The sequence below is a fragment of the Mytilus californianus genome, unplaced genomic scaffold, assembly GCF_021869535.1.
Source record: "Mytilus californianus isolate M0D057914Y unplaced genomic scaffold, xbMytCali1.0.p SCAF_14, whole genome shotgun sequence".
Classification (NCBI taxonomy): domain Eukaryota; kingdom Metazoa; phylum Mollusca; class Bivalvia; order Mytilida; family Mytilidae; genus Mytilus; species Mytilus californianus.
Window position 1 is genome coordinate 22272299 of NW_026262626.1, and position 20766 is coordinate 22293064.

The 20766-nt window shown below is 31.7% G+C and overlaps 2 protein-coding genes across 7 annotated transcripts in view; both read left to right on the plus strand.

Moving 5' to 3' along the window:
- Positions 1-113: 113 nt before the first annotated feature.
- Positions 114-20410, plus strand: LOC127724411 (uncharacterized). 2 transcript variants are annotated; one of them, XR_007992489.1, is made up of 2 exons: positions 114-578; positions 2208-3357. XR_007992489.1 is itself a non-coding variant. In XM_052231362.1 (2 exons), exons 1-2 carry the CDS (start codon positions 325-327, stop codon positions 20235-20237), a joined length of 1227 nt encoding a protein of 408 aa, XP_052087322.1. In that variant the 5' UTR covers positions 220-324; the 3' UTR covers positions 20238-20410. The 2 variants fall into 2 exon arrangements, 1 of the variants encoding a protein (XP_052087322.1); XM_052231362.1 differs by lacking the exon at positions 2208-3357 and adding an exon at positions 19265-20410 and having other exon boundaries at positions 220-578.
- Positions 8143-20766, plus strand: part of LOC127724409 (sulfotransferase 1A1-like) — a 108344-nt gene continuing 95720 nt past the window's right edge. The window contains exons 1-4 of one of the 5 annotated variants that reach the window (XM_052231357.1): positions 8143-8974; positions 12103-12208; positions 12733-13095; positions 15221-15355. In XM_052231357.1, the coding sequence (XP_052087317.1) occupies positions 12116-12208; positions 12733-13095; positions 15221-15355 (591 nt within the window). In that variant the 5' untranslated portion in view covers positions 8143-8974; positions 12103-12115. The remainder of the gene's footprint in view (positions 8975-12102; positions 12209-12732; positions 13096-15220; positions 15356-20766) is intronic. The other 4 variants (XM_052231355.1, XM_052231356.1, XM_052231358.1 and 1 more) reach the window with 4 other exon arrangements.

The following is a 20766-nucleotide window of genomic DNA, read 5'->3' on the forward strand; positions in this document are numbered from 1 at the left end:
GGTCTTTTATATATATCATTACTGTGTGAAATGGACAATAGACGAATTAATAAACATATTAGATTATTCGTAATTATTTTTGTGTATATTTCTTTCTATTAACAGGACGCAATTTTGATGGAAACGTTAAAAAAACTTCAACCAGAATACGATTCAACTGTATATGTGATACAAAATTTACAACATAAGCATAAGTATACAACGAATGACTTGTTGACCATAAGTACTAAAATAGAAAAGGTTTTATAATTAGAAAAGAATAGCGCTTATAAAAATACTTTCTTCGAGACGGATGTTGAATGGTTTATTCGTCTGGGATTGATCATGCAAAACAATATCCTGACTGGAATGGAATCCTTACAAGATATCTTAGAAAAAGTTAATGATCAACTCGGATATAGTCATCCCCATGTTATGCAGACCAGATCTAGCAAAAAACTCAAAAACGGAAAGACCCATCACGTACAAAGTCAACCATGTAATAATCAGAAAACAGCTTTACAAATTACTTTGAAAGAAGAAATATACAAGATAAGCAACAATGTTACACTTCACGTTTGGAAGATTCTGTCTTTCAGGTACTTTTATAGAAATTCTATTTGCTGATATTTATTATAGTTAAACGGTTAAACTATAAAAATAATCATCATATTCAATTGTCCACCCCGCTCGTACCACAGGTGATATGGTGAATGTATGTCATTTCGTCCGACTGTCTGGTCGTCCAAAACACAACAATACTCAAAGACCATTAAACCGTTAAATCGTTCAAACTGTAAGTAAAATCTGTAAAGTGAAAACGTATAATTCTGCTGGCACTATACATTGAAGTGTGTTTTCAAACTTTCCGATCATTGTAGCTTCTTAAAAGGAAGCATGCTCGATTTTTATGCTACAGTCATTTTTTTTCTAACAAATCATTCAGAAAAGTTTAGTTTTACAAACCTCATAATCTTTAATTCACATATTCAAGTATCAAAATTTTGTTTGTTACTTAAGCTTAAGGATGAATAAGTAAATTATGGTATCATGTTTTTCCCTAAAGACAACTTTTATTGATGACAATGACAAAATACATTTCATCTTTTATTGTTTTAAAAGAGTAACATAATAAAAAAAAATCTAATAAGCTTTATTCATTTGCTGATTGGTTCCCTCTAACAGGTGGCAACTGTACACGCTTATTATGAGATGTTCAACTTGTTGATGCAACTGGTTCCACATTCTTTTGTCAATTCAATTTCCAACTTCTACTCCCAACTGACATGTTGTTGTTTGTAACTTTTTACACTACACTTAAAACAAACAATGAACGTTGACTTTTGTTGATTATACAAAACAAAAATCTTGTAAGTTTTCATAAACAAATATAAGTACAATTGGGACTTATCATTAACTCACTGACAAATAAACTCCCTTTGGAATCTTTTGCAATTGAGGTATAAAAGAATACCGCAAGTTTCGCGGAAAAAAACAGTTCTAAGGTCCCAATAAATCTACTTGTCTTTACGTTTTACCAAACCATTTGTTTCGTAATGTAATCGTCTCATATAGATATAAACACGTTGTATTTCCTTCCTAGAAATATACACGATTGCAGCACTTTCATATAGTTCTCTGTGCAATCCGTAGTATTAAATAGTCAAAAACGTTGAACATTTGGATTTATGTAACCGAAAATGTACCTTTCTATATATTTCAAAGTTTCAAAGAAGGAATCATCTGTGATTATGGTATACCATTAAAATAATTCTCGATACAAATCACTGGCTATACAGTGGATGCAATTAGAGTCAACACCAGCATCGTTATAAGTATTATAATAAAATGCAAACACACACACGAAACAAAACAGTATTCCTTGAAATTGCCATTTTAAATGCATGTACACATCAACTAAAACAGAACATAAAGATTAAAAAAACTATGATAAAACATTTAAAGGCAATTATTAGAACAAGTAAGTTTAACTATAGTTACCAAATGTATCAACGCTATAATATGATACCTGGATCGTGATCAATATGTAGATTCCCTTGTAAAATATAAGTACGACGGCATATTAATTTTACTATAGCAGAAATAGTGTAAATGCAATAGTTACTCTTATTTGCTAATATAACATAACTGCTACTATTTATCAGAGGCTGCAATTTAGTTCCCAAGCCATTACTAGTTTAAATGGTGTTATATGTTTTTTATTGCAGAAATTCCTCTATTCAAGCCTTTGGTTTTGTAAAAGGGGTTGTTCGCATCTACCTTAAAGATATATCGCTTGAAGCCGATGTAATGAAATATTTCAAGAAGTTTTAAAAGTCAAATGGTCTGCACGTAACAATGCAAGTATGGCCTAGTAATCGTCAAATGACAAAATATTCTTTTGAACAAGGGAGTCGCATTGATGTGTCGAATGCACCATTAGCAGAAAATGAAGAAATTAAATATGGCACTTTGGGAATGTTTCTTGAAAACAGAAGGAAGGAATTATTTTTTACTACATGTGCTCATGTTATTGAAAAGGGCAAGTATGCATTTTGTCCAAAGGATCATTCAATTCTTGGAGAAAGTGTTTTTGCCCACGAAGGACCATCGTAAAACTCCAAACAGTGGCTTGACTTGTCATTGGTGAAAGTCCACAATAGCAAGATTCAAAAATGCAGATCCGGTCTTAAAGGCGATAGTGAATGCTCTCATTTATTAGAATACACAATATTTCCCGGATTCCTAGATGATATTCATTCAAGACCAGTATATAAGTGGGGAGCTCGGACAAATTACACAGACGGAACAATAGACGACTATGTCATTTCGAGAGATGACTCAGACCAGAAATACTTTCTTGAGATTCGAGTTTCAGGTTCGCGCAAATTTGCACTGCCTGCTGACAGTGGAGCCTTAATATGTATGAATTATCCATCACATATTGGTAATGGTCCGACTGCAGCCTTTGTGATTATAGGTGCTGAAGAAATACCAATTGAAGACCAAACGATCACTATGCTTTGCTGTTACAGCATTTCAGATGCTATTGAAGAAATAAGAACAAGTGGTACATTTGGAGAAGGCATACAACCGCGTGCTGTAATAAGACAATCGCGTCGAATTGCCTCCGTATCCGGATGTAATTCAGAATTAAAGACATCTGTCAAAAGACAAAAAGTTCTACCACCGCGAAAGTAGCGAAAAATTATGAGAAACAGTGTATAACTTTCTGAATTAAAATTATTTTATCAAATCATGATCACTATACTGTAAATTAAATATTATATTTGAATTGAAATATTTTAAGCTAAATTGTAGATTTAACAATGTAAACAGAAATCACAAAAAATAAAATTCGATGTGGAATTGATATTTGATATTGGTTTTCATTTTATGTCCATATTTACTCACGATGAGCAGAAGTATGGAAGTACGTTCATATGATTTTTTTTCACTATTCAGGCGTAGAGTTTTGGTAATTTGGATAACATGAGATGTGGTTATTAGTCAATGAGAATGATATAGGGAATGCGAGTCAATGAACCCAAATGAAACATATAGATAACATAATACAATCTGGAACCCTTCACCAAATTAAGAATGGAGATAGTTTAAACACATAATGGGATAAACCTATACAATTATATCTTACTGTCTGAGAACCTCTTCCCCAGCACCATTATACAGATTTTTTCAAAAGAATAACAATTCTTTTCAAAATTAGTGAGAAAGTTCTCTTTCTTTCATGAAATAATAATTTAAAAATTGTGTGTCATGACTCTCAAAACGATCCAGTATTCTCGCAAATGTAAAAAATAGAAAAGTAAAAGTCTCGTGATGGACAAATATATGATACAAATGTATTAGATTTCATGGTCGAATGGTTACGCTATGTATTAACAACATGAACTTTTTTTTTACAGACTTTTATCAAGCCAGATGTTGAATACTCAAGGTTTAAGGTCATGCTCTGATCAAATTTTGTCAATTCAACCCAAACATTTTGGCTTTGTAATGGATCAACCTTTTTTCAATTTACGATAATGAGCGGTAGTTGCTCATTTAACCGTCAGTTGCAAATAATTCACACATATCCAAGACAAGAACGAAACAGCAATTAATGCAATGGATAGGTTTTTTGGAGTAAGTCGACCAGGTTGAAGGGCGGGACATTTTAACTGCCACTGTTAAATGAGGGTTTGTTGGATAGTGTCAGACATGTTGCTTTGCAACATGCTACCTATTATAGTTTCTTAAACGTGAAGAGAGCGTGCCCTATGCCTAGACGAGGTTTTTGATTACACGTTCTTTTTTCGACCGAACCAAGGTAAATTAAAGAAATAGGTGAATTTATAATACCTTAAAACACCAAACGATCTACTTTATCAACCAACGGAACGACTGCAAAACAACTGTCATATTCATGACTTAGTACAGGCACTTTCCAAATAAATGGTAGGTTTAACCTGGTTTCACCGTAAGCTAAACTTCCCATTTGTATGACAGTTGTTTTTATGTCGTTCCGTTTGTTGATAAAGTAGATCGTTTGGTGTTTTCAGGTATTATGAACTTCACCTATTTCTTTAATCTACCTTGGTTCAGTGGGTTTGTTTTTTTTTCTATTTATCTCTATTTTCTCTAATTTCGGGTTCTCAATCTTAGTCAGCTTCGTACTGTATTTCGCCTTTTATAATTGTTTGATTCGAGCGTTACTGATGAGTTATTTGTAGACGAAACTAACGTCTGGCGTACACAATTTTAATCCTGATATCTATGATATGAGTTTATTTCCCTTTGATCTTTCTGTCTGATAATTTTACATTTCATGGTACTCGAGTTATACTTGATTTGCATAGAAAGAGAATGTATAACGTCATAAGCCTACATTATTGACTCGTTGATAAGTATTTGCCAATACAGGTTTGTTATATTTTCTTTTAACTGTCATTCAAGGTTTATCTTGTGTTTTCTTTGAAAATAATTAGAGTCGTGTCGAGTTTTTTTTAATAAATCTTACTTTACAATACAATTGATTTTTTTTACTTCTAGATATATATAGCGTCCTAAAAAAACTAAACAACGGGATAAACAGTATCAATAGGATAAAGGATCACGAATTCTCATAACTGTACACATATAGCTATATATATTACGTTAAATTTTTTTTTCAGAGGCAGAATCAATGTTAGTACCAATTAAAGTAATACTTGAAACATTTACTAATTTGTTAAATTGATAACATTTTAGAGTAAGTTTTTGTTAAAGGTCAACTAGATTACATGGATCGTATCTAAATTTACGGGCTCTTTAAACAACATCCCCGCAAAAAATCAGAATGTGATATCCTGTGTTTAATAAGAATTTTACAGATAAATACAAACTCCCTTATCAAATCTTTATATATAAGAGAATTTGATAAAGGGGCTTGACGTTGTCTAACAATCTGATTAAAACATTATTTGTTGGAAGAGATTAATTAACTGTTTTTATTATAATTTGATCTCTAAGAAATTATTTCCTGATAACTGTCACACTAAACACGGCAAATATATACATATGCAAAGAAGTATTTTTCTTTAGTCAGTTGTAAATGGGGTCTGTGAAGGGTTTAACTAACTCATTTATAAGCTTTAAAGAAATATAATTATTTTGAAAAGTTGAAGTTCAAAAATATGAAGTTACCACTTTGTAAATAACACTATCCTACGATGATCAAGTAAAGCTATAAGATATGATATATAATTAAATAATTTAATCATGTTAATTTCATTTAATCGGTCCGTTTGATGTAGTTAGATATCTGTTGTTTGTATATATATTTCAGTCTGATTACTTTTATATATCATATATGGACTGATCAATTCTAGGGGGAAAAGGCTTGTACAAGTGTCTTTTCTGTACTATACTTATATATATGACGATTTCTATGTCAGCAAACGTTCAATGATGAGTTAAAGTTTATTTTTAAAGACATCCTCACAAAAGGGGCTCGAGGATTTTAACACACCCTTTTGTTTGGATGTCTTTGAATATCAATATTAACTGATCATTGAACGTTTGCCATTTCAAAGTTTAAAAAAAAAACTAAGACTGTTGAACAAAATTGCGAAACATTAATAATTTTTCTAATGTTCAGAAGAAATTCAAACAAATCCAAACAACATTGTCATTTCAGAATATAATGACTCAGTATAGACATTCAAAATATGTGTAGAGGGTAAGGTGAAGTACTTAACACTGCACAGGTGTTTACAATATAAAACTGGTGTTGCCTTACGCATTTTAAGCCGGAGGATGTAAATACTTAGTAACTTAGTGCTGTTAATCATGTTACTATAGTTCGTATTTGACCTGTGAATTATTTGGCGCTTAATAGTATTACAAATTGAAACTTACATGATTTGCATGCGATTTTGATGGACTATTTATATAAGAACTGATTACGTGATTTGATGTTGCGATAAGTCTGAATTAACAAGGATATTTTTGCCAAAACTATAAATTATTAAGTCCATAATGTTGAAGAAGTGGTAAGAAAAGAATTTCTTTTAATATGTGTTTGTCTTATGCTGTCAATTGCATGTAGTTTTATGTAAATTATATATTTGTAAATAAATGAAATAATATTTTATACATAAGGAAGCGTCTTTCTGGATGTATCGTCACCAGGAACGCTTGAAAAAACTTATATTGTTAAATACTTGAATATTTCAGAGCTATACGATTACCAAAAATACACCTAAAAAGAAAAGTCGAATTATGTAAAGGTCTTATTTTCTTAGAAGCTGAAACCTTGGTTTTCTGAATAATATCTTAATATATTGAGTTAAAAAGGTTATCAACATATGTTTTAATAAATAAAACTTTATATTCAAATCTTTTAAAAGTTAAAACTTTATTGTTAAGTCTACAAGTCTAAAGCATTTTCGTCAGATGCTGGAAAATTTATATATTTAAGAGTTTATTTTAATTTTCTATATTTACTGTCACATATAAAAAAAAATTGTTAAGTTTGTATATTCGGAGAATATTATTACTACATGTATCAAGTATGTCAGAAATCTATTATAGTACAATATTCATTACGATAATTCACTTTGTTGAATTTGCGGATAATTAGGTTTTGTGTCCATATTGGTATTCAAACTAACGTGTCCTTTGAAACCGCCCTTTTCGTATACATGTAGTTACAAACATGTTTTGTAGTTGTGAAAAAAAGGCTTCAAATTGAAAAGTCAACGTACTTGGAAACACAAAATCATCCTGTTTTATAAGAGTGTGAACCAAAAGTTAGAAAGCAGGTGCGATACAATTTATGCAAACTGAAAATTCAATCTGTCACACAAAAAATGTGTAAAATCCGATTAAATGCGGACGCATTATTGAAGGGAATTAGGAATCGATACATTTCCTTATTTTTGTGGCGCATGCATACTCCTTTTGAAATGGCTGTCGTTAGAACAGATTAAAAATTTCTACTTTGCAAACTAGCAAATTACTCAAACCAGAATGCTGTATGGCTGTGTATAATCAACGTAACGTAACACGTTAATTCGATTGTTTGTCACATATTATTTTGATCTTCTCTGTAGGTGAGTCCCATCGAAGATAGGTTGCAAATATTGATTATTTATTTGATACTTTAAGTTTTTATTGTAAGATCTTAGATTCTGGCAACAACAAGGTCGAAAAAATAAAGCTTGCAATACAGACAACTCCTTTTTATAATGGAAGTATAATATAATGAAGTATAAATTAGGTCTTTTCAGTTTTGACCTTTCCTTATTGGATATAACTATCAGAGATTTTTTGTCTCTTGATGACGTTGGGATTTGATTCTTTAAATTACCCTTGTTGGTTTGTAAATAGGTGTATTCATATGGCCATTTTAATATAATTCAATATTCATATAAAATTCAAGCTGACTCTAGATGAATATTTGTAAAATACTTTTTGTTTTACAATTCGTTAACGCATACACACCATTATACGTCCAAAGCCTTTTGAAAATAATCGGAATTCAAGCCGAAAGTACTATTTTTATTTCCACACCTTTTCATTATTGTATATCAGTATTTTCTATAATCAAATATAGGCATGCGAATTTCAAAGGAGTTGTTCATTTCGGCCAGTTTGCTTTTTAATTTCATTTTCCGACTTACGATTCTGTTAATTGTCTTTTAGCATATCGGGTCTCATGTTTGCATATTATTTAATCAAGATCATTAGTTTAATTTCCCTAATAACATTTTAAACCACTTATTATTTTATCGTATATGATCTGGATTCGTGCGTTTATCTTATCAGATCAACGACCATATGTCAACGACAAATCATTGTATCGTGTTGTTATTGTTTAACCTCTTTTATACTAGACCTAGTTATGTTTCCATATCTGATCTTTATTCATTCGTTAACCTCATATGACGCATGATGATGTCAATGATAAATTTGTATATTGTTTTCTAAATATGACATCTCTTACATATCTACATGCATCTAAATGGCTTTTATTGCACCTATTCTATATCTATGTGTTTTCTTCATCTGATAAAAACCTTGAAGGTGTCATTGAAAAATCATTTTTTGGTTTAATATATTTTAGGCTCTTACACGGAACAAAAAGTTGGCTGTCAAATATTTGCGAGACAAAGATAATAAATAATCAGATGCCAATAATATGTGACTGCAATCGATGAATCTATAGTTTGAATCTCCTAATAATACACTGTGGTCACTGCGCAATGGTACAATCATTCAGATTTGCTTGATAAAATGATTTTTCTTACAACTTGATGCTCTTTATGACCCAGGCGAAATTTTCAATACACATGATAAATGTTGACTGAGTCTTTTTTTTTTTTTTGAAGAGTTGTTTGTACAATGTAAATGCATCAGGGTGTTGAATACTATTTAACACCAAATACACCCTACGGTATAATTTAAAACAGGAATGATTGAACAGTGGACAAGAAACCTTCTTATTATAAAGGTCAGTGAGCAATGTTGTTCCTTTAATTTAATTTTGTTTTATTTATAATTTACTGTGTCGTTCTCCGCATGAATACATTCTATCAACAATTTCAATTTAACAAGTAAAACTCAAATTTTATAATGTTGTCGACTCTCATTGTATTCAACTCTTTAATTCCTATTATCTCAAAATAAAGTTTGCCCATATTGATATACATGTATTTGCGTTATATTTACTTATATTAAAAATCTTGTAATTTCAAATATTTGTTCCAATCCGATAAACTTTGAGATAACGTATGTCAATTGAATATTAACATACCCAATTTAAAACAGCCTGCTTCTACGAAAAAAGGTTCGTATATTTATCCATAAATGAAGTAATTATATTCAAGAGCTTGCGTTTCTTATCATGATAGAGGTTCTCTGCTTACAAAGATGTTATTGAACCAAGGGTTTGTAGATGAAAAGTTTAATCTCATTTACGGACACTGTCATTTTTTGGTTGACCGATATGGCCACAGATATGTTTTATATATTGAACAATGTAGCCGCTATCCACTCCTCGTTTCCTGGATCGTAAAATCACAGAAAGAGATTTATCATTGAAATAGTCCTTGCCAGGAAGAACACAACGGGTACCACATCATGGAAATATGAAGCAGGATCTAAAAAATTCACCTAAGCACCCTATAGCTTTTCCAGACTTGTGTGTGGTTTCAGTCGCTCTGTTTTTGTTTTCAGTTTCATATGTAAAGTGTTGTGAACTTTCATTTATCTATTCGTCGCATTTCGTATTTGACCATAGTATTGTCAAATTTTCCTAGACTTGTGATTTTTTTATTGTACATTTGGTATCTCTTGCTTCCGTTTTTCATTTATACAAGATCAGCAAAAAAGAGACTTTTGTCATGAGTTCTATTTTACTCCTCAATGTTGGAGAGTGTCCATTGTTGAATAGGCACATTCACCTAGGTGAGCGGTTTTTCCTATTACGTTTGCATTTTAACTGGTTCTTAAAAGCATGATACATTTAAAATGTATTCAACCAAACGTTTATTACATTTATCATTTTTAGAGAAAAAATATTCTTCTAAACAGATTGACTACAATCTTATCGGTAGTTAAATATCAGAATTGTCTAATCGTCGGTTAACCTCGCATTTTTAAGTTTGAAATTTAAGTGTCTCGAATAAATATCGGTATTTACAGGGATGAATGGTAGATTATATATTTCTCTGATATCCCGCCAATTATAATTGAAAAGTAAAACAAAAGAAAATATACTGTACATTCACAACAAGCGTGTCATATCGTTATCAAAGTTGTCACACCTTGTCTTTATAACTTTACTGTATCGTTATCAATAAGGAAGATATATTGCCAAGCTATTTCATAACAATGAAGTGATTTACTTTTCAGCAGATACATGTACGTGCATATAATAACACTTTTAAAATACCCCTTACGTTCTTATCTGGTCAAGGAGATAATAAACACATTTCATCCCTAAGATCTAGAATTAATTGGCTAAGAGAAAAACATGTAACAGCCTGTATTAAATCCTGTTATCCTTGTTTGTACTAATTATTAGGCCTTTCAATCTTTCTGTGGAAAACTCTTTGGATTCTGTGCTGATAATTTGTTTTTCTCCGACCACTGTTGTTTCTGAAATGAGTCTTTTGTTTCTTCGTAATATGTTGATACGATATTTGGCATATGACATTGAACAGATATTGTCGTTTTGAAACTCACCCTTTAAAACTGAACCCTTTTTAATGTGAGAGGTATCTCCCTGTGTACTGTTTTTTCTGGTTATCAATTCTCTTCTACGCCAATACATGGAGTTGAAATGTACGAGAACCTTTTGGTAAGAGTTTTCTCGTCTTACATAAATGAAAATAAGCTGTTTGGAAGTATAACTGCTTAAATATACATATTTTTGACCTAGTGTCTTTTGATATGAGAGGCATGATCTTGAAATTGAAGTCAAGGTCAAAGTTGAACCTAAATAGAAACCTTATATTTAAGAATAACTGTGAACAACCTTTCATTTGAACCGGAAGTGAAGGCTATCCAATGACAGCGGAGATGGCATCTGGTATATCGTAAGAAGTCAATTATCTCCCTTATGTTAAAGAAAAATATGTGGAAACTATATATTTTTGAATAAGTGCAAAGCTTGCTATAATATGCATGATATGACACCAGAAGTTACTATTCTAAACCGGAAGTAATTGATCTAATTCTTCTCCCTTATTTCAATATAGAGACTATGAACAACGGATTTATTTTGTAGGAAATTTTTATGTACTCCGAACAACAAAATTATTATATTTAATTTTACCTGTGTACGTTATTTTATTTAACGCCATTTTGTCCAAGGTAAAAGTTTTCTTTTTGACTTTGAAATCTCTTATTTATTTATATTGTGTCATAGATCAAAATTATTCGTTCAGTGTATATATTTACTTGTGTTTGTGTATTGTCTTTTTGATCGAGTTAAGCCATTTCAATTGATATTTTATTGTGTGTCTTTTTATGTTGTAATGTTATACCACTGTTTCAGGTTAAAGTGAAGGTTGGTGCCTGTTAAAACGTTTAAACGCGCTGCATTTTTATACACCTATCCTAAGTCAGGAGACTGTTGTTCAGTGGTTGTCGTTTGTTGGTGTGGTTCATAAATGTTTCTCGTTTCTCGTTTTTATATAGATTAGACCGTTGGTGTTCCTGTTTGAATTGTTTTTCACCAGTCTTTTTGGGGCCCTTTATAGCTTGCTGTTCGGTGTGAGCCAAGACCCCGTGTTGAAGGCCGTACTTTGACCTATAATTGTTTACTTTTTACATATTGTGACTTGAATGGATAGTTGTCTTATTGGAACAAATACCACATCTTCTTATTTATATTTCATACTATGTTTTATTTGAATCTGTGAAAACGAAGTCATCTTATAATACCGTTTTTTTTACGGAAGTTACTTTTTTGTATTTAAAGAAAGATTGTGTGTATCTTTATGAATTTTTTTCAAATTTTGATTATCGATATGTTAGGCGGAAAGACTTTCATAATTTTAATTTTTCATAATCTCTTTTTATGTTTTGCTCAAAATTAAATACATTTTACTTTTTCTTTTGTTTTCCTATTAGGATCCTAAAAGGAATGGCGACGATAACAATTTCAGAAGAACAAAGTATTTTGAAGGGGACGAAGCGTAAATTAAAAAATGCTCCTGTTAGAGCGGACAAGATAGAGGTGGTGAATTATCCGATCTTCAGATATTGTAGGAAAAGAAAAGAATTTTTCTTTTTGATGCCTAGATACGGAATTTGCTTTTAACTATTATCTTTTATTTATATCTCAATTCAAAGTATAAAAAGAGAAAATATAGAAACTTTCAAAAATAAATGGTAACATATGCTGTAGATTATTTCTGTTTTAGGGCGAATTCTCGAAGATATACACATTTCTCTTATTCTTCGCTGGTGTTTATTTTCACTGACCGGTTGCTTTTATTAAAATCAATGTTGTGCGGCTCCTTGGATATCCTTTTTTCATTTGTAAAACGTCAATAACGACAATAAAAATTTCTTGCATTCTAATGTAATTACTATCGTGATTTTGCAAAAATGCGACTGTATTATTTATGTAAACAAATGTCAACATTTATTATATTTCAAAATAGCACTGACACGAATGGTTTAAATTTGATGTCATAAAAAAAATATATATACAAGTGGCAACTTCATAACGACTTATGTTTTATTTCTATTTCTCAGCAACTTGTCTTCCCATCAGAAAACTTCCATTCTGTACATTTATCCCAACAGTCTATTAAGCATAATTACCATCTGCTAATTGCACCTTCTGATGAAACATCAAAAGAATGGAACGAAGTTGGTAGCTTGTACAAGTCAATATTCACTGACCCTCTGCTAGTTATAGCCAGCAACGACAACAATGTTGACGATTTAGAATTCATCGTTGGAAAAACCTTCGAGAAGGTAGAGGCATCCGACAGTCGTTACATACACCTAGGCACCGATCTCAGCAAATCAAGCAGCCTTTTTTGTAGACCATATGCGTTAATATATATTATTGAAACTGAATGTAAAAGAGGAAAACCATGTTTACGTAGTCAGGTATTTTGCCGTATTCCGTCATTATTCACATTGTTTAACGTTTAAGGAATGATTGCAATATTTTTTTCTGTCTATGAGAAATAACATAAAAAATGTGGTGCACACTGAACCACCGCGTAGCATGTTATTTAAATGTTTGCACCAAATTTTTGAGGTTATTTTGAATAGACAGAAAAATATTACAGTCATTCCTTATAGTTTAATTGTAAATTCCATTTTAGGGAGTAAATCATGAAAAAACGTTGATGACGTCACGGTCACATGAAAAAAAATTATGCCTATGAGCTGATAGACAAAACACTTTCAGCAAATCAGAAGACGCGTTACAACCAAAATTAAATTAATCTAAAGAATTTTCAGAAACCACCCCAAAATTTCATATATCACGTTTATAGCTAAAATCTAAAAAATTACAGCAGTCCAAATGCATAAGTTAATGAAAATTAAGATTGAATAACACATACTAGACAAATAAGCATGGTTGCAATTAGGTGCTACACAACGGTCAGCAGTTCGTTGTCCCTCTGAGACCGGTCGTTGCACATCAGGTAAGATACAAAGTTAGCAGTAAATTTTAGTAGGCATCAATTATTACAGGATTTGTAAATATCTCTTATCTAACCCAAGAGACTTCATCGAATCCTTAAACAATATGTCAATCTATATTAACACTTTACTAAATATCAAAGTTTAGAATATATATGGTGTTTAAATGACATAAGACGCAGGATTTTCTGTTAAAATATCACAGACAATGACAAAAATGAAATAGCACAACTTTGACACTAAAAACTGAAGCAAGTGTGTGAAATTATCCAAATTGATATTAGCTCTGCTCATCGTTTTGCATATACAGTCGACTCTCGTTAGCCGGACCAGAGAAATATTTCGAGATACCAGTAGTTCGACCTACACGGAAACCAGAAGTTTGACAGACCAAGGAACACAACTCTTGCTTAGCTTGGTAATGCTAAAATGAATCCGGATGAATATGGGTAGTGGATCGATATTCTGTCTCAGGTCGATGTATTTGTATGTTATGGTCTTTTATTATCATAATAACATTTTATGTCTCTTATTTTTTTCTTTGTACAGTTACAAATTTTCCCTGTGTCTTTTAGCCAAGAGAGTAATTTCCAATCGATCTAAGCCTTATCTAAAGTTGACTAAATTGTTCATTCTCGTATACTAGAGATTTTAGAAAATTTAGACTTCTTTTCAGTTCCTTTAATTTCAATCTTTTTCTGTAAGAGAAAATACAAAAAAATAAAAGACGCCGATTGAGTTTATGTTGATCACCAACGGAATCTCTATTAATATGTAACGGTTGTGCATATTTACACTATACGAACTTCATTAACAGAGATTTTCTTCTGACAACAACTGCTTCAGAAGATATATATGGACAAAAAACGACTTAAAATTACATCACATTTTTACAATCAACATCACGCATTGGTTGACTGATTTGATATGGTTGTGTCTGAACGCACAATTGACTAGTTTTCGAGATTTTATATCTTTATATAATAGAATATTTGTTTTATCTGTAATTTTACTGAATGTTACCTATTCCCAAATGTGTTTTTTTGACTGAGTCTGGATTCACATAACGGATGATGTATATATGGCTGGAGACGATTAACAGTCTGTAATTGAATAAGGCGCACCATACTCGCTTCTTAAGGAGTACATGATATTCCCTCCGTTTTATTAGTTTTTCACCTTAATTTCTATCGTCTCAATAGATGTTACGAACATTTGTAAATTACAGTATCCTCTATCTTAAATTTAGCCTCGATATACAACACACGGGATTGAAAATGTTTTAAAGGGAATGCAGCTTTCTGGTAGTTCCTATCAAACCACTAAAACTTAAAAAAAAAATCTTTTTTTCTTGTTCAATTGGTTATTATCATTATTTATTTTGGTACTTTATATGTGATGTAAAAACTCAGAGATACCAGACTTATATTAGTTTTACGACAGACGTCATGTTTAGTTGTCCTGTTTTCAACAGTTCGCAAATATAAGATATCTGGCGATAAAACATTTCTATACGCAAAGAACTTTAATCTCCAATTAAGATGAAATATTCAACTATTTTTGTTTTCGTTATATATAGGATTTATCTCTGTTAGCATCGTATAGATATGTCAAGGAAGCATCTGATTCCATTGTTTATGTCATACAGAATACCACACAAAATCAGAAATACACAGCCGATGACCTGATGATTGTCAGTAATGCAATTGAAGAGGTTTTTACATTAGACACAAACAGCATATATAAAAACATTTTCTTAGAGACGGACATCGAATTGTCTGTTCGTTTAGGAATAATAATGCAAAATCATATCCTATCGGGCATGCAATCATTGAAAGAAATTTTGTCAATTTGTAAAAATCCAAACAAACATTCACTGAGACATCCCATGCAGACTAGAGCTGCGAAAAAAGATGCAAACATGCAACAAAATGGAAAGACACGTCATGTACCACTGGATCCTAACATTGATCGTATAACGACTTTACAAAATCTTCTAGAAGACGAAATATCCAAGATCAGCAACAATGTTACTTTACACGCTTGGAAGATTTTATCTTTCAGGTATGTTTCTTTTCTCTTTTTCGTTCCTCAATCATGTTAGCTATACTTAGTTAAGTTAAAAAAAATAGTTCTGAAGAATAAAATTTAATTTTGTTTATGCAAACATTCTTTTGTTTCTTTTTACTTACTCTCATGTTGTGTATTTATCATGTTTATATTACTGAGTCTGGCTAGTGCTCCAAGAAAATGATTGAATCATAAAGGATCAGCAATAGAAACCGAACCTTGAGGAACTATATAAAATCTAACGCTAGGGGGTTGTGAACCCGATCATCGTACGAACAATTTTCAAAAGATCTTAAATAGTGTGTGCATTTAAAGTCCCTATCCTCGTTCAATACAATTCAACAATTGACTTCTCTTCCTTTCAACAAAAATTCTTCATTCTAAACATGAACTGTTTGAAGTAATAATTCAAACGCTGTGGAAAAATAACAAGACCTAGACATTTGTTTTTCTCTTACCTTTTATTTCAAGCTTCATTGACCGATTTTTGTTTGTTTAATGTTCAAGTGACAAATACTTCATGCATGTTCAGGTTGCTAACAAATTAACAATCTATACTATAGTTAGGTCCTATAATAGATACAATTGATTATTGTGTCACTGGCCACCACGGATCTTTCCAATTTTCTGTGTATTATGTTGTGTATTGTTATTTTTCTCTTTTGCTTGTTATTCGTTAGATCGTGATGTTTTCTGGGTTTTTTCTTGGACTTAAAAATTCGAAAGAAAACAAATAGTAACAGAGGAAAATAAATTCCATCGAAACAAATACTCTAAAATATATTTTTAACTATTTAAATATTTTATCATGTTTTTTTAAAACTTTGTGTTCTGTTTTAGTTGATGTGTACATTTGTTTTAGTTCCGCTTCATTAATGTTTATTGAAGGTCAACTCAACAATACGAAAACACATTTTATGTTTGTTGAGGAGTAATGGTAGCAAATGCGCTGACCATCAAAAATGGTGTGTAATGTCAAACATACAATGCATCCATCTGGTTTACTCATTTATAGTTTTATCACAAAAAAGATAAAAATCCAAGTTGAGTATGATTATTTTAATATTAAGCGACTTGAGGTAACGTTTGATTTAGTATAAAAAGTATCCATATATGGCAATATGTCAAAAAAAAAAACAACATGACAACGTATACTATTGCTTGCACTAAAAATTGAAATTAGTTTTCATACTTTCCGATCATTGCAGTTCTTAAAAGTGAGCATTTAATGTTGAATTGTAATCCCAAGGTCATTTTTTTTCTAATAAGTTCATCAAAAAAAGATTTGTTTCACAAACCTCAATCTGTTTTTATTCACATATTCAAGTATCGATTTTCTTTACTGAAGCTTAAGGAAGAATGAGAGAAATTACTTTATCATGTTTTCCCTTAAGACAATGTTTAATAATACCAATGACAAAATACATTGCATCTTTTATTGTTTTAAAAGAGTAACATAATAAAAAAAAATTTCTAATAAGCTTTATTTTATTTAGAGGCCAGCTGAGGATCACCTCCGGGTGCGGGATTTTCTCGCTATGTGGAAGACCCATTGATGGCCTTCGGCTGTTATCTGCTCTATGGTCGGGTTGTTGTCTCTTTGACATATTCCTCATTTTCATTCCTAATTTTATTCATTCATTTGCTGATTGGTTCCCTCTAACAGGTGGCAATTATACACGCTTATCATGAGATGTTCAACTTGTTGATGCAACTGGTTCCACATTTTTTTGTCATTCCAATTACCAACTTCTACTCTCAACTGACATGTTGTTGTTTGTAATTTTCTACACTACACTTAACAAACAATGAACATTGACTTTTGTTGATTATACAAGAAAAAAATCTTGTAAGTTTTCATAAACAAATATAAGTACAATTGGATGTTATCATTAACTCATTGACAAATAAACTGCCTTTGGAATCTTTTGCAATTGAGGTGTAACTGAAAACGGCAATTATCGCTGAAAAAAACCAGTTCTAAGGTCCCAATAAATCTACTTGTCTTGACGTTATACAAACCATTTGCTACGTAATGTAATCGTCTCATATAGATACATCCTTCCTAGAAATAGACACGATTGCGTCACTTTCATTTAGTTCTCTGTGCAATCCGTAATATTAAGTAGTCAAATACGTTGAACATGTCGATTTATGTAACCGAAAATGTACCTTTCTATATATTTCTAAGAAGGAATCATCTGTGATTATAGTATACCATTTCAATTATTCTCGATACAAACCACTGGCTATACAGCAGATGTAATTAGAGTCTACACCAGCATCTTTATAAGTATTACATGCAGACTTCTTATACGTTCAGGTATTTCACATCCATTTTTTTATGGAAATATTCTTTATAAAGCACAAAAATGTCAGTATTCACCTCTGAAGCTAACAAAACCTTTAAATAGACTTATTAAGAAGGGATATAGTTACGATATTGTTGTCAGGTCATTAAAGATTTGCATATTTTGGCGTTAATATTGATTCACTTATAGGGTCTTTGCATCGGCACTAAACACATTTATTTAAAAACCAGTTGTTGGCATGACACGGGTTATGTTCTTCTCATATATGTTATGATGGTATGATACTAAACCCCTAACGGGACGGATTGTGCCTGATATTCATATGATGAAGACATAATCTTTCAATCAGTTTAATTGAAGTCTGGAGCTGGCATGTCAGTTAACTGCTAGTAGTCTGTTGTTATTTATGTATTATTGTCATTTTGTTTATTTTCTTTGGTTACATCTTCTGACATCAGACTCGGACTTCTCTTGAACTGAATTTTAATGTGCGTATTGTTATGCGTTTACTTTTCTACATTGGCTAGAGGTATAGGGGGAGGGTTGAGATCTCATAAACATGTTTAACCCCGCCGCATTCTTGCGCCTGTCCCAAGTCAGGAGCCTCTAGCCTTTGTTAGTCTTGTATTATTTTTAATTTTAGTTTCTTGTGTACAATTTGGAGTTTAGTATGGCGTTCATTATCACTGAACTAGTATATATATTTGTTTAGGGGCCAGCTGAAGGATGCCTCCGGGTGCGGGAATTTCTCGCTGCATTGAAGACCTGTTGGTGACCTTCTGCTGTTGCCTGTTCTATGGTCGGGTTGTTGTCTCTTTGACACATTCCCCATTTCCATTCTCAATTTTATTTTAATAAAATGCAAACACACACACACGAAACAAAAAAGTATTCCTTGAGATTGCCATTTTAAATTCATTTACACATCAACTAAAACAGAACACAAAGATAAAAAAAAAACATGATAAAACATTTAAGGGCAATTATTAGAACAAGTAAGTATAACTATAGTTACCAAATGTATCAACGTTATAATATGATACCTGGATCGTGATCAATATGTAGATTCCCTTGTAAAATATATGTACGACGGCATATTAATTTTACTATAGCTGAAACAGTGTAAATGCAATAGTTACTATTATTTGCTAATAGAACATGACTGCTACTATTTATTAGAGGCTGCAGTTTAGTTCTCAAGCCAATACTGCTTTAAGTGGTGTTATATGTTTATATTGCAGAAATTCCTCTATTCAAGCCTTTGGTTTTGTAAAAGGAGTTGTTCGTATCTACCTTAAAGATATATCACTGGAAGCCGATGTAATGAAATATTTCAAGAAGTTTTTAAAGACAAGTAGTCTCCACGTAACAATGCAAGTATGGCCTAGTAATCGTCAAATGACAAAATATTCGTATGAACAAGGGAGTCGAGTTGATGTATCGAATGCGGCTTTGGCAGAAAATGAAGAAACTAAATATGGCACTTTAGGTATGTTTCTTGAAAACAGAAAAAAGGAATTATTTTTTACTACATGTGCTCATGTTATCGAGAAGGGCAAATATGCATTTTGTCCAAATGATCATTCAATTCTTGGAGAAAGTGTTTTTGCCTGCGAAGGACCATCGTCAAACTCCAAACAGTGGCTTGATTTGTCATTGGTAAAAGTCCACAATAGCAAGATTCAAGAATGCAGATTCGGTCTTAAAGGCGATAGTGGCTGTTCTCCTTTATCAGAATACAAAATATTCCACGGATTCCTAGATGATATTCGTTCAAGACCAGTATATAAGTGGGGAGCTCGGACAAATTACACAGCCGGAACAATAGACGACTATGTCATTTCGAGAGATGAATCAGACCAGAAATACTTTCTTGAGATTCGAGTTTTAGGTTCGCGCAAATTTGCACTGCCTGCAGACAGTGGATCCTTAATATGTATGAACTATCCATCACGTATTGGTAATGATCCGACTGCAGCCTTTGTGATTATAGGTGCCGAACAAATACCAGTTGAAGATCAAAAGATCACTATGCTTTGCTGTTACAGCGTTTCAGATGCTATTGAAGAAATAAGAACAAGTGGGACATTTGGAGAAGGCATACAACCTCGTGCTGTAATTAGACAATCGCGTCGAATCGCCTCCGTATCCGGATGTAATCCAGATTTAAAGACATCTGTCAAAAGACAAAAAGTGCTACCACCGCGTGAGTAGCGAATAAATTATGAGAAACAGTGTATAACTTTCTGAATTTAAATTATAATATCAAATTATGATCAATTTACTGTAAATTAATTATTATATTCGAATTGTAATATTATTTAGCTAAATTGTAGATTTAACAATGTAAACAGAAATTGCAAAATTAAAGTTTTATGTGAGATTGATATTTGGTATTGGTTTTCATTTTCTGTCCATATTTACATAAGTATGGAAGTACGTTTATATGATTTTCTTTCACTGTCAAGTAAATGAAACCGAAGGAAACATATAGATTACATACTTATAATCTGGAACATTACACCAAATTAAGAATGGAGCTGGTTTAAACACATACTGGGTTTAACATATACAATTGTATCTCACTCTCTGGCGACCTCTTCCCCAACACCATTATACAGATTACTTTGATAGAATGAAAAATTATTTTCAAAATAAGTTAGAAACTTCTCTTTCTTTCACAAAATGTTTCATGAAATAATAATTTGAAATTGTGTGTCATGACCCTTAAAACGTTCCAGTA

What these genes read in the sequence shown, in the direction of transcription:
- LOC127724411 (XM_052231362.1), top strand. Translation starts at nt 325, where the DNA reads ATGCAAAACAATATCCTGACTGGAATGGAATCCTTACAAGATATCTTA. An exon ending in TGGAAGATTCTGTCTTTCAG is followed by an intron (nt 579 to 19,264) that starts GTACTTTTATAG and finishes TTTATATTGCAG; the next exon opens with AAATTCCTCTATTCAAGCCT.